This window comes from Populus alba, chromosome 2 (assembly GCF_005239225.2).
Source record: "Populus alba chromosome 2, ASM523922v2, whole genome shotgun sequence".
In the NCBI taxonomy this organism is placed as follows: domain Eukaryota; kingdom Viridiplantae; phylum Streptophyta; class Magnoliopsida; order Malpighiales; family Salicaceae; genus Populus; species Populus alba.
In genome coordinates this window covers 552,896-568,013 of record NC_133285.1, presented here as the reverse complement: position 1 = coordinate 568,013, position 15,118 = coordinate 552,896, and the positions used below count along the sequence as shown (strand labels likewise).

Sequence of the window (15,118 nt, the reverse complement as noted above, 5' to 3'; positions counted from 1 at the left end):
CTGGGCCTTTTCCATATTGGCAAGTTGTGGACTCGTATTGGGTTTTGCATGTCGGATTTGGCTCCGATTTGATGAATCATTTTTTTCTTTTCTTTTCTTGAGAAGTATTTGGTGAATCTATTTTATCTATAAAATAGTAAGTAAATAGCTATTCCTGGAATAATAAAGGAATGCTGAAGTTGATTCGGCTTTTTCCGGGGAAAAGAAAAAAGATCAATCCTTCTGTATTTTGGAATGCTAGATATAGGTAAGGTGCTCGTATTGTTTTCTTCACTTGAGTTTACTGCCCTACATAATTCCTGCTTTATTTTATTTTCCCCGAAGAAGTTTATATATGGGCATGGTGCTCATCAAATGCAATAGATTTCGGAAATTTAAACAAAAGTATTTTCTGACATTACCAGAGGGCTACGGTGCTTGTGCTGGAGTTTACTGCCCCACCTATCAAACTGCAGTGGCCACATGCAAAGAAAAGTCACTAAAAAAGAGCATCATTAATATTCCAAGAAAGGTAGTCCTTTCATAATCATCGAGTTAATGGACCAAGTTTCATATTTCCAAAAGGATGTATCCGTTTGATTTGATTGGAATAAGGCTTTAGACATCTCAAAATTGTTATAACTTGTTATTTCTATTCTGTTTTATCCGGAATAATCAGTATTTTTATTTCAATTTAAAAAATAAAATAAATTAAAATAAATTTTATGTCGATCAGAATCTCGGCCTGTTCTGGAAATAACTCGGCTTGTTTTATTTAGTATTATCATGGTTTTTATTATCTTAATTACAAATTTAAAAGGTTAACCTGAATCGATCTAATGTGTTCTCGTTTCAATATTTTTAAAGAAAAAATATGCAATTTTAAATTGTTTTAGTCAAATTATATTTTTACCAATCATCTAGACTGTCTTCAAACCTATTTAGTTGATCGGGTGATATTCATTCAACTTTCATTTTTTTTACTTGTGTTTAAAATTTAAAAAACATAATTTCAAGTTAGTTTTTTAAATTGTCTAATGAAAAAGGAATCGAAGAAGTGATGTAGAGAAAGTCCATACAAATTCTTCGAATTCCCAATTTCTGAAGGGATCGAACCTGTAATCATGAAAGACTGATGTAGTTGTGGTGTAGAGAAAGTCCAAAACCGGTGTTTATTGTCTAGCTTACACTGTTAGCAATTCATAGCACCAAAAATTAAGAACTGAGGAAATGCAATGCCAACTGTCATGGTGAAGCAGCGTCAAATAAAAAGGAACATGAAATTTCACCACCATTGTTTTCTCGTACTTCTCAGTTTGTTTTTATTGGTCTCAACAATCTGTCACTCAAAAGAACAGGCGTCTTGTAGGCCCTTTGTTTCATAAATAGGGTAGACTAGTTATATGATCGGTGTGATGTGTGGATTAAATATTTTTATATTTTAAAAAAAGCTAAAAATCTAAAAATATTAGTTTTTTTTATAAAGTTATACCCAAAAAAAACAAGCATCTATTTTTTGATCACGAAACAGTGGCATTTGAAAACTAAGAAGGCCAGGCAGTCAATCCATCCTTCCATGGAAAGAGACCGTGTGGAAAATAATTGCTCGCGTCTTGGAGGCCATGTTTGCGTCTAGTGCTTGCCTGCGAAATTTATGAATGAATTAAGTGCATGGCTTTTTCATGGACTCATTCCACGTCGTATAGGCCCTTTGTTTCATAAATAGAGTAGACTACTTACATGTCCCACGTGATGATGTGCAGTTCAATTATTTTTTATATTTTTAAAAAAATTAAAATATAAAAAGTGTTAGGTCTTTTTATAAAATTATACCTAAAATTCTTAGGTTTGGTCGCAACGCTTAAACCAAGAGTAATATCTATAATATTAATAATAACATTAAACTTGTATGACCTAAATTTAAGTGGGTTTGGCTGCAATACCAGACTTAATAGCATTGGACGTGGGTCTAGTTGTAAGGGCGTGTCATAAAAGTGTGATAATTAAAAAGATTAATTAAAAAGAAAAAGACAAAAAAAAAAACCAACAGGAAGAAAAAAAACTAATGAAGAAAACGAAAAAAAAATAAATATGCATTAACTGGGTTAACCCTTCAAACCTTAGATTCGCGTCATAAAAGTTTGATAACTAAATAGGAAAAAACAAATTAATGTGTTAACCAAGAATTAACCGGGTTAACTCGTCAAATCAGGTTAACCCGTCAAACCCGGAATCCGTGTCATGAAAGTTTAATAACTAAATAGAAAAAAAAATTTAACATTAACAATTTAAATTAAACAAAAAAAAATTAATTAAATAGAAAAAAAACAAAAAAAAAAACTAAAGGCATCAGCCTTTTCACCGTGGACTGCACTGTGCAATCTATAGTCAAAGGCATAAAAAACAACAAAAAAAAAAGAAAAAGAAAAACTAAAGGCATCAGCCGAGAACTACATAGAAAAAATTTAATATTAATAAACTAAATTAATTAAAAAGAAAAAAAACCTCTAAGAAGTAAAAAAAAAAAAAAAAACTAAATAGAAAGAAATTTAACATTAACAAATTAAACTAAACGAAAAAATAATTAAAAAAGATAAAAAAGCAAAAAAAAAAATTTAGGTTTAACTCGTCAAACCAGGTTAACCCGTTAAATTCGGAATTCGTGTCTTGAATGTTTGATAACTAAATAAAAAAAAATAAACGTTAACAAACTGAACTAAACAAAAAAAATTAATTAAAAAGAAAAATAAAATTTGGGTTAACTCGTCAAACCATATTAACTCATTAAACTCAAGATTTGTGTCATGAAAGTCTGATAACTAAATAAAAAAAATTAACATTAACAAACTAAATTAAACAAAAAAAATTTATGAATATAAAAAAAACAAAAAAAAAATTAACGGGTCAACCTAGAATTAACTGGGTTCACTCGTGAAACCAGGTTAACCCATGAAACTCGAGATATGTATTATGAAAGTCAGATAACTAAACAAAAAGAAATTTAATATTAACAAACTAAACTAAATAAAAAAAAATTATGAGTTAACTTTTCAAATCAGGTTAATCCGTTAAACTCAGAAAATGTTTCATGAAAGTTTGATAACTAAATAAAAAAATTTTAAACATTAATAAACTAAATTAAATAAAAAAAAAGAATTTGTTAAAAGAAAAAAAAAATAAAAATAATCCCGAAATGCATAAATAACAACTAAAAAAAATAAGACAACTTGAAAAAAAAAAAACTAGTATATGTTACAATAATCCGGTTGCTTCCAAGAGCATGCAACGGGCAAACTTTCCTTGAAGTTGTTTGAGTCAAGATCGTCACTATTCGCCCCCGCGCGCACGCGCACCCGACTGACCTTGCACGTCAATGTAGACTAATAATCAGCTTGTCCTAGCCTACAAGTTGAGTCCAGCCTAACCAATTCCCAATTCAATATATACAGAATCTATAAAAATTAAAAATATTACATTGCAGCTACGATTATCTCTGGAAAAAAGTTTAATAAAAAAAAGTATACTTACATTATTTACAAATTAAAATTTAAAATCTGTTTGAAAACACAGTTAAAATTGTGTTTTTTTAAAAAATAATTTTTTATTTAATTATTTTTTTAATCAAAAATTTGAATGCGGTGAATAGTGAAAGTACTCATAGTCTATATTATTTCGCGCTACAGAATGTGATAGTACACTTCATAGTAAATTCACTTACAGTGCACAGTAACCTGTGTTATGGTTAGTTTTAGTAAAAAGATAGCTATTCCTGGAATAATAAAGGAATGTTGAAGCTGATTCGGCTTTTTCCGAGGAAAAGTAAAAAAGATCATTCCTTCTGTATTTTGGAATGCTAGATATAGGGTATGGTGCTCGTATTGTTTTCTTCACTTGAGTTTACTGCCCCACATAATGCCTGCTTCTTTATTTTATTTTCCCCGAAGAAGTTTATATATGGGCATGGTGCTCATCAAATGCAATAGATTTCGGAAATTTAAACAAAAGTATTTTCTGACATTACCAGAGGGCTACGGTGCTTGTGCTGGAGTTTACTGCCCCACCTATCAAATTGCAAAGAAAAGTCACTACAAAAGAGCATCATCAATATTCCAAAAAAGATGGTCCTTCCATAATCATCGAGTTAATCCAACACTGACATTAATTGTGTTTTCTTGTAGAAACAGAAATGGGCCTTCTTCTTATTACCATAGGCATGCTAATGTGGCTGATATTTTTCCAGGACATTAAACCATGTCTGGTTGCTCTCCCAATACTGACAATCTTGACTCAAACTACCCAACCATGAGCTCAGTGGTTAAACTGCCTGCTCTGGAATGAATGGAACCACTGATATTGTTTGAACTAAGATCTAATGTTTCCAATTTTGCCAAGTTCCATATTTCTAAAGGGATGGATCCGTTGATTTGGTTGTAAGAAAGGTATGGAAATGCAAAGTTTCTTAAATTGTCTAATGAAAAAGGAATGGAACCAGAGATGTAGAGAAAGTCCATACAAATTCTTCAAATTCCCAATTTCTGAAGGGATCGAACCTGTAATCTTGAAAGACTGATGTAGTTGTGGTGTAGAGAAAGTCCAAAACCGGTGTTTATTGTCTAGCTTACACTGTTAAGCAATTCATAGCACCAAAAATTAAGAACTGAAGAAATGCAATGCCAACTGTCATGGTGAAGAAGCGTCAAATAAAATGGAACTTGAACAGTGTGAGTTGACTGGTGAAAATGAGAACATGAAATTTCACTCAACAATTTCACCACCTTCAAACCAGGTTAACCCGTCAAACCTTAGATTCACGTCATAAAAGTTTGATAATTAAATAGAAAAAAAAAACAAATTAATGGATTAACCCAGAATTAACCGGGCTAACTCGTCAAACCAGGTTAACCCGTCAAACCCGGAATCCGTGTCATGAAAGTTTGATAACTAAATAGAAAAAAAATTTAACATTAACCATTTAAATTAAACAAAAAAAATTAATTAAAAAAAAAAGAAAAAAAAACTAAAGGCATCAGCCTTTTCACCGTGAACTGCACTGTGCAATCCATAGTCAAAGACATAAAAAACAAAAAGAAAAAGAAAAAGAAAAACTAAAGGCATTGAACTACATAGAAAAAAAATTTAATATTAATAAACTAAATTAATTAAAAAAGAAAAAACCCTCTAAGAAGTAAAAAAAAATAGAAAGAAATTTAAATTAACAAATTAAACTAAACGAAAAAAAATAATTAAAAAAGATAAAAAAAAGCAAAAAAAATAATTTCAGGTTAACTCGTTAAATTAGGTTAACCCATTAAACCCGGGATCCGTGTCATTAATGTCTGATAACTAAATAAAAAAAAGTGAACGTTAACAAACTGAAATAAACGAAAAAAAATTAATTAAAATGAAAAAAAGAAAAAAAATCTAGGTTAACTCGTCAAATCATGTTAACCCCGTTAAACTCATGATTTGTGTAATGAAAGTCTGATAACTAAATAAAAAAATTAACACTAACAAACAAAATTAAACAAAATTTTTTTTTTTTATGAAAATAAAAAACAAAAAAAAAAATTGACGGGTCAACCTAGAATCAACTGGGTTCACCCGTGAAACCAGTTTTAACCCATGAAACTCGAGATATGTGTCATGAAAGTCAAATAACTAAATAGAAAGAAATTTAATATTAACAAACTAAACTAAAAAAAAAAAAAAGCAAAATTGTTTTTTCTAAGTTAACTTGTTAAACCAGGTTAACCCGTTAAACTCATCAAACGTTTCATGAAAGTTTGATAACTAAATAAAAAAAATTTAATATTAATAAACTAAATTAAACAATTTTTTTTTTGTTAAAATAAAAAAAATAATGAAAGAAGAAAAAAAAAATCCTGAAATGCATTAAAAAAAACTAAAAAATATAAGATAATTTAAAAAAAACCTAAGACATAGTGATCAGTATTTTACTGTGGATTGCCACAGTAAAACACTCATCCCCTTTTTAGTACATGTTACAATAATCCGGTTGCTTCCAAGAGCATGCAATGGGCAAACTTTCCTTGAAGTAGTTTGAGTCAAGATCGTCACTTTTCGCCCCCGCGCGCACGCGCACCCGACTGATCTTGCACGTCAATATAGACTAATAATCAGCTTGTCCTAGCCTACAAGTTGAGTCCAACCTAACCATATTTTTCTACTATGTACTAGCATTATTTTTCTTAATCATGCATGTTTGATAATGTTTTCACTATTTCAACTTAAATCTACAAGACATGGGCAATACGGATTGACTAAGGATCTAATCCAAAAATTAATGGCACGTCCGATGATCAGGATACTAGGATGTATTAGCATTATTTTTCTACTCGGTCTCTTTCCATGAAAATCAGGGAGAATAGAATTAACTGATTGGCCTTCTTAATTTCCAAAATCCACTATTGGTGATTTGTAAGCCTTTTTCTTAATCACAACGCGAGAAAGGTACACGTGAAAGACCAGACGATCTTGACTTGGAACGAGTCCATGGGAATTGATGCCATGCCCTTCATTAATAAATTTAGCATTATCATTGAAGGGAAGCATTAGACACAAACATGGCGTCCATTGATTATGAGCCAAAACTTCTTGCAATTTTAAGCATCTCATTTTTCTTGTCCTGTATTTTTGTATCTGTGGCTGCACTTGATGACTCGGCCTTCCTAGCATCAGAAGGCAAGGCTTTGCTTGAGAGTGGATGGTGGAGTGACTACAGCAACCTCACCTCACATCGCTGCAAACTGGACTGGGCAATAGTCTGTGATCGGGCTGGAAGCATCACTGAGATTTCCCCCCCACCATGGTTCCTCAAGGTGGGAAATAAGTTTGCAAAGATGAACTTTTCTTGCTTCTTAAACCTTGTCCGTCTCCACCTGCCCAGCCATGAGCTCAGTGGGAGCATCCCGCCTCAAATTTCTATCCTCCCACAACTCAGATACCTCGACCTGTCCTCAAATTATCTGGCAGGTGAGTTACCGTCTTCACTTGGAAATCTCAGCCGATTGGTTGAGCTTGATTTTTCTTCCAATTATTTCTACAATTCCATCCCTCCAGAACTAGGCAATCTTAAAAATCTTGTTACTTTGAGCTTGTCTGATAACAGCTTCAGCGGCCCAATCCCTTCGGCACTTTGTCACTTGGACAATCTAACGCATTTACTTATGGATCTTAATAGTCTCGAAGGTGCCCTCCCAAGAGAAATAGGGAAGATGAGAAATCTAGAGATTTTGGACGTGAGTTACAATGTACTTTATGGTCCAATCCCTCCAACATTGGGTAGGTTAGCCAAGTTGAGGTCTTTGATCCTTTCTAGCAACGCAATCAATGGATTCATTCCTTTGGAAGTAGGAAATTTGACGAACCTTGAAGATTTAGATATTTCCTTTAACCAAATCACCGGTTTGATTCCTTTTTTGTTAGGCAATTTAACAAGCTTGACAACGATAAACCTCTCTCACAACCAAATCAACGGATCCATCCTTCGAAATACAGAACTTGACATATTTGAATGAATTATATTTGAATTCAAACAATATCAGTGGTTCGATTCCTTCAACTTGGGTCTTTTATCCAATTTTGATTTTTTTTAGATCTTTCCTACAACCAAATCACTAATTTGATTTCTTTTTCATTAGGCAATTTAACAAACTTGAGAAAGCTACACATCTCTCACAACCAAATCAACGGATCCATCCCTTTAGAAATACAGAACTTGACAAATTTGGAGGAATTATATTTGAGTTCAAACAATATTAGTGGTTCGATTCCTTCAACTTTGAGCCTTTTATCCAATTTGATTCTTCTAGATCTTTCCTACAACCAAATCACTAGTTTGATTCCTTTTTCGTTAGACAATTTAACAAGCTTGAGAACTCTATACCTCTCTCACAATCAAATCAACGGATCCATCCCTTCATCTTTGAAGTATTGTAAAAATTTGGCCTACCTAGATTTGAGCTTCAATAATTTAAGTGGAGAGATACCCTCCGAAATATATGATTTGCACTCTTTAATATATGTGAATTTTCGTTACAATAACCTCTCAGGCCCTGTTCCCTTCCCTTTGCCATTTCCCTTTAATTTTTATTTCACACTATGTGATTTACTTCGTCGTGGGAAAATTACTAACGATCCTGAATTTTTTCAAGATACTGCATTTGAGGGCAATAAAGATTTAAACCCTGATTTATCACGTTGTCCATCTATTTACTCCCCACCTTCACAAACCTACTTGTTACTTTCAAAAGACAACAAAATAATTCATTCCATCAAGATATTTCTTCCTATCACCACCATTTCACTTTGTCTCTTGTGCCTCGGATGTTGTTATCTGTCTCGACGCAAGGCTACCCAACGTGAGCCAGCATCATCAAAGAATGGAGACTTGTTTTCCGTATGGAATTATGATGGGACGATTGCATACGAAGACATCATTACAGCGACCGAGAACTTTGACCTCAGATATTGTATCGGAACCGGTGGTTATGGGAGTGTCTACCGAGCACAACTTCCAAGTGGGAAATTAGTTGCCTTGAAGAAACTTCATCGTCGAGAGGCAGAGGAGCCGGCTTTTGACAAGAGTTTCAAAAATGAGGTGGAAGTGCTCACACAAATACGTCACAGGAGCATTGTAAAGCTTTATGGATTCTGTTTGCACCAGCGCTGCATGTTTCTTGTTTACGAGTATATGGAAAAGGGAAGCTTGTTTTGTGCCTTGAGAAATGATGTTGGAGCTGTGGAATTGAAGTGGATGAAAAGAGCACGCATCATCAAAGACATTGCTCACGCATTATCTTACTTGCATCATGATTGCAACCCGCCAATTGTTCATCGAGACATATCAAGCAGCAATGTTCTGTTGAATTCAGAATCCAAGTCTTTTGTTGCTGATTTTGGTGTGGCTAGACTTCTCGATCCTGATTCGTCCAACCATACTGTACTTGCTGGTACCTATGGGTACATTGCCCCAGGTAAAAATATTTCTTCTTAACATCCATATTTACCACTCATGCACCGCAAAACTAAAGCAAACTCTCTTTTAAATATATATATTAATTTCATTTTGTATATGGACAGAGTTGGCTTATACTATGGTGGCGACAGAGAAATGTGATGTGTACAGCTTCGGAGTTGTGGCGCTTGAAACTTTGATGGGAAGGCATCCGGGAGATATCCTATCATCATCTGCTCAGGCTATTACATTGAAAGAAGTGTTAGATCCTCGTTTGCCACCTCTAACAAATGAGATTGTCATACAGAATATATGTACCATTGCAAGTTTGATATTTTCTTGCTTACATTCAAATCCAAAAAATCGACCTTCAATGAAATTCGTGTCTCAAGAATTTCTATCTCCCAAGAGATTATTGGGAGGTCTCGAGATTTCTTTGTTGGAGTTGCGAAATCTTGGCTGGCACACAAATGTAGGTGAGATCACAGTTTCTCGCTGAAAAAGTCAACTTCGAGCTCACATGGAGCTTCAACGAGAGCCTCCAATAGCATGCATTTATAGAATTTCTTAATTTTGGATGAACTTTTTTTCTTTTGTTTTGTTTTAGCACACTACATGTCTTTGTAATATTTTAGTGTGACATTGTATGTAATTTTAATAATGCACACTTTTCTTTTGCATGATGGTATCAATATATATGAGCATCATATTAAGTCTACCTCTCTGTACGTCTAGGTTAAATTGAAATCATCACTCATATTATAATTAGGCAAATCCCCACTTGAAATATGCAGAAGATATTTGTTAACTCCATTATTTCGTCCCTGCAAGCTCTTGTATAACAGATGCATGGAAGTAGTGTTTGGATCTACTTTTTATGGTTTATTCTGACTTCTGTCACTATTTGATTAATATCACATTGATCATCAATATTTAAAGTTGAAATTCTTAAAGTTGAAATTCTTTACCTTGTTATAAGATTGATCATCCCATTAATTTCCCCTTCATGATATTTTTAAATAAGAAAAAGCTTGGGGTATATGCATCTGTCCTGATGCTCTTAGACAAGCTAGGAAAAAAATTTATTTGGAGCATCATATTTTTCCTTGGACGGTTGTTCATAGATTGTACATGCTAAATGTTTTTCATAGTCTAATTATCATGGTGACAATTGACAAGTCGCCGATCCAATTCTGCAATTATATTAGAATGCAAGGATAATATATTTATTTAGGATTTTATTAATTATCCCATGGCTGTGTATATTCAATAATTTTCTTTAAAGATTACAGCCCCGCATCAGTTTCTTGTTCGAGGCTTTTCGGGCGCTCAATTAAACCTAAACAAAAACAAACTATTCCAACATGTATACGAAACAAAGCCCAAGCAGCTATAGGCTTAAGCCTTTTTATACGAGCAAGACTAATCAGCACGAGATTTCAAATTATTGCAAGAATTACCAGAACCCACAAACGTGGCAACTCAAGGGCCTCATCATCCAAAACCAAAAGGCAAGTACTCCCCTAAAAGACAAGATTGTAGGGTTGTCCAGGTCTACTTCTGCAATTACTTGTCAAGTCCTCCAACTATTGCCTAATTCTTAATCAAGTCCTCAATCCAAATTGGATATCCATCACACATTATCCAATTCACCCGTCACCATAAAAAAAAAATAAAAAATTGAAGTAACTACTTTGTTTAAGATGGATGGTTCTATGGTTCTGATTTACAAATCTTGAGATCAAACTTAGAATGCCATGAAAGTCTTTGGTTTAGAATAAATAAATCATCTCTTTTTAGATTAAAAGTTACTTCTAACACGATAATAATAAATAGTTAAGTCTAGTTTTATGATTTTAAAGAAAAACATTTAAAATCAAAAGTCAGTCTAAAAAAAATTACGAGTAATTCATTCTAAATATTTACGGTAAACGGAGTCAGAATTTCAAGAGCCTTTGATTATTAAAATTTACACCCCCACTTAAAATCCAAACAAATTTAGAAAGGCGAGAAAGTTGTTCAGCAGAGATGGCTGAAAAAAGAAAAAAGAAACCAACGATTTTTCAGTCTTCCCGCTTATTGCTTAATCAAGCAGAGATTGTGGTTGCCTAGATTTTCTCCTTCAATTATAGTTTATCGTTCAGTTTCAACCATAAACAGGCAAGACTCCCACGAATCCAGTCTGTTTTCGGACACCAATTAAGTGGGACCCAAGGTTCAGCTTCTAAACTCCGACAACACAGAACTGACCATAGTTAAAACCCTGTAAGGGAAAATAGTTTTCACTCTCCTTCTGTCGTCAACTGAAAGTTAAAAAAATAACTGTAATAAAAAACCATGACGACTATCTTGTTTTGGTCAACCTTTTCTACCTTTGCTGATCATTTTCACTCTCCTTTCTTGATTGCTTCTTCTTGTTGGTTTCTCTTCTATTTTACCACTATTTAGTTACAAAATATTTATTCTAATATTTAAAAAAAAAACAAAATACAGCACCCTTTTTCTCCCTTCCCCTACTTCTCCTTCCTCTCGGTTTCCTACTCATATTAGTTTCCCATTTCGAATAAGGGAAATAAGCCCTAATAATCGAAGTTGAATCGGCCTCATGGATGGTTCAATTCTCCTGGACCTACTTGTTGAATTGCCAAACAAGAAGTAGGGAAGAGGGTTTTTGGAATCTCTGTAAATTGAAGACCTTTTGATAGCTCAATGAGGATATAGGTATGGCTGTTGTAATGGGATTTTGCATTTCAATGTTTTTGAAATGTAAGGAGTTTCTTTCTCTTGCTTGTGATCTTTGCTGTTTCCTAATTTGCTCACAGAGCAGTAAGAAGAAAAGGGTATTTGAGTTTGAGTTTAAGTTTGATTTGTGGTGTTAATGGGGGAATTCGGTTAATTTGATTATATCATTGATTAAAAGTGTTAGTGATTCTGTTGGGCATCGTTAATATTGAATATGTTAAAGGTGTTTTGCCAATCCCTCATGCATTTATGAACCTTTGTTGCCCATCAGTACTACTGTACTTCTTGATGTCCTCTCTGTTTCGACTTGTCTGTTCTTCTTCTTTTTTTAATGTTTGCTGCAAGTGTTACTCTCTAGATTAGATAATTTGAGCAAATTCGGGGACTTAGAATTGGTGATTTACCGCACAATTTTCGCTGAAATGGAAGGGAAAGGCGTGCTATTACTTTGCGCAACTCGTCAGTGCCTGCCTGCCTGTGCGCTTCTTCATCTCCACATTTTCTTTCATTGCTATAGTTGAACTTGTTATCTGCTAGACTGGATAATTGAGCTTCGAAATGGCAATTTTGAGGTTTAGATTGCCAATTCGGTATTGTCACTGGATTAGAAGGGAAACGTTACTTTTGTATGCTTGCTTGCTCTCTTTTAGTGTGAATAATCTCTTTTTGTATGTTTTGCTTACTGGATTTTTTTGGTTTATTGTTCAGTGCGTGGAATATTTTGTTTGAATTTGATTAATTCCATTAACTCCTGAATGAATTAATATATGTTATGGTTCCCGTCATAATTGATTTACATTTGTGATTCTCAAGGCTGGCAACCAGGAATTCAAGAGGGTGCTGCTACTTGGGATGAAGATTGGGATAAGTTTGAAGATGAAGGTATGCTCTCTACCTTCCCTACATTGAACTATTTATCACACCTCATGCTTCCTTTTGCCTTTCCAATCCCCAATAAATGCCATGAATTGAGTGGATTTTTCTCAAGAATATTGTACAATTATTAGTTCGAATTTATCTATGCAACATATCATTTCCACTTTCAGGGTTTTCCAAGGAGCTCACTGTTGATGTGAAAAGTGCTCCAGGTCAAAAGGAGAGAGCACCTGCGGATGGTAGTTTAACCCCTGATTCATTGTCAAATGGAGATGGGAGGTCTGGAATTTTTACTGGAGACCATGTGCTTGAGAGTGAATCTGCATATATCCACAGTGAAGATGAAATTGCAAGAAGCCCTCAAGACAGTCCAGCTGGAAGGGCTGCTTCAGAAAGTCCATCTCAAGACTTTGCTGATGTTTTTGCCAAGAATACTGAAGCAGATATAGATACCCACAGGTACAGCAATCAATTTGTTTCCATGTCTTTTACCTGCATGCCTCCTACTTTAGTGCTGATTGTTGGCCTACTTCATGATGATAATGAACTTTATATTTTTGGCAATAGAAGTTTTGATGATTCAACTTGGGGTGCCTTTGACACAAATGATGATGTGGACTCAGTCTGGGGATTTAACCCTGCAGGCAACAAGGTGAGTCCAGTATTCCTGAAGCACTCTTTTATTCTACTGCAATTGAGCATGGATACATGTTGGATATTCAAATTGTAGCTTGCTGAAGCACATTCTATGCAGTTATCACTTTATAGATCACTTCATTAAGGAATTGCACCTGTTATATTGATTTAACCCTCACATCATGATTGCTGGAATGCTTTTACAAATGTAGGCATATTCTTGTTATTACCATCATATTTGCACATACCTTGGGCCATGCATCTATCCTTAGGTTTCCATGTTTTGTGCATAGGCACTCTGGTCCAAGTGAACCTATTGGCAAGTCTTGTGAAATATACCTGTGTGCAGTTCTCAGGTTTTATCATCCAATGAGATATCCAGATGCATATCCATTGTCGATACAGTGAGTTGAACTTTGTGAGAGATGCCATGTGCTATTAGAGAGCTCAAACAATGCTAAAGATACAAATTATTTTGATTAAAATTATTTTATGGATTGGTGCTGCTGCTATGATGGGTGTTGCAGTGATCGATTAAATAATAAAAGTCTGAGATATCTCTTCACATTGCCCTCAATTATTTGGTTGTGTCATCTAGCAGGACTCTTCTGAGAACGAGAGAGATTTCTTTGGATCTGATGATTTTGGTCTAAAGCCAATTAGAACGGAATCCACATCAACAACGAATACTTTCCAGAAAAAGAGTATATTTTTTGAAGAATCTGTTGCAGGTTCCCCAATGTCAAGATTTGGCAACTCTCCAAGGTTCAGCGAAGCAGGGGACCATTTTGACAATTACTCGAGATTTGATTCCTTCAGCATGAATGAAGGAGGCTTTTCACCACGAGAAAAGCTTACAAGGTTCGACTCCATAAACAGCTCCAAAGATTTTGGCCACAGGCGTGCATTCTCTTCATTTGATGATGGAGATCCATTTGGCTCCAGTGCCCCCTTTAAGGTTTCATCTGAAGATCAAACTCCCAAAAAGAGTTCTGGCAATTGGAGTTCTTTCTAGCAGCAATCTGGTTTTCCCCTCCCTCTCTCTCTCCATTTTTTTTCACGGTTGCCAATTTTTGTATGTGCTGTATAGATTGTGTTGAAATGCTGCATAGTTGTAAAGTTATTCATCATGGCCTTGCTTCATTTATATTTTGCTGAGGTAAAAAAACTTATGTTTGGGGGGCATCCAGATCAAAGATGGAATGCTTGTTCTTTTGAGTGGCAAATTCTTGAGACCAATAAAAACTGAGTAGTTTGAGAAAACAATGACTCTTGGCATTTCAACTCACATTGCTCAAATTGCATTTTATTTGAAGCTGCCTGCTTCACTATGACTGTTGGCATTCCCTTTCTTCATTTTTTTAATTTTTGGTGCTACGAGTTGTTTAACTGTATATATTAATTTCGTTTTGTATATGGACAGAGTTGGCTTATACTATGGTGGTGACAGAGAAATGTGATGTGTACAGCTTTGGAGTTGTGGCGCTTGAAATTTTGATGGGAAGGCATCCGGGAGATATCCTATCACCATCTGCTCAGGCTATTACACTGAAAGAAGTGTTAGATCCTCGTTTGCCACCTCCAACAAATGAGATTGTCATACAGAATTTATGTACCATTGCAAGTCTGATATTTTCTTGCTTACATTCAAATCCAAAATCTCGACCTTCAATGAAATTCGTGTCTCAAGAATTTCTATCTCCCAAGAGATTATTGGGAGGTCTCGAGATTTCTTTGTTAGAGCTGCGAAATCTTGGCTGGCACACAAATGTAGGTGAGATCACAGTTTCTCGCTGAAAAAGTCAACTTCGAGCTCACATGGAGCTTTAACGAGAGCCTCCAAGAGCATGCGTTTATAGAATTTCTTAATTTTGGATGAACTTTTTTTCTTTTGTTTTGTTTTAGCAC

At 34.4% G+C, this 15,118-nt stretch overlaps 1 protein-coding gene and 1 pseudogene across 1 annotated transcript; both read left to right on the top strand.

The window, feature by feature from the left end:
* Positions 1-6,498: 6,498 nt before the first annotated feature.
* LOC118042067 (uncharacterized) lies at positions 6,499-9,474 on the top strand (annotated as a pseudogene).
* On the top strand, positions 9,096-14,476 carry LOC118041981 (uncharacterized). Its single transcript, XM_073407521.1, has 5 exons — positions 9,096-9,282; positions 12,512-12,580; positions 12,745-13,033; positions 13,142-13,226; positions 13,812-14,476. Exons 1-5 carry the CDS (start codon positions 9,096-9,098, stop codon positions 14,223-14,225), a joined length of 1,044 nt encoding a protein of 347 aa, XP_073263622.1. The 3' UTR covers positions 14,226-14,476.
* The last annotated feature ends 642 nt before the right edge of the window (positions 14,477-15,118 follow it).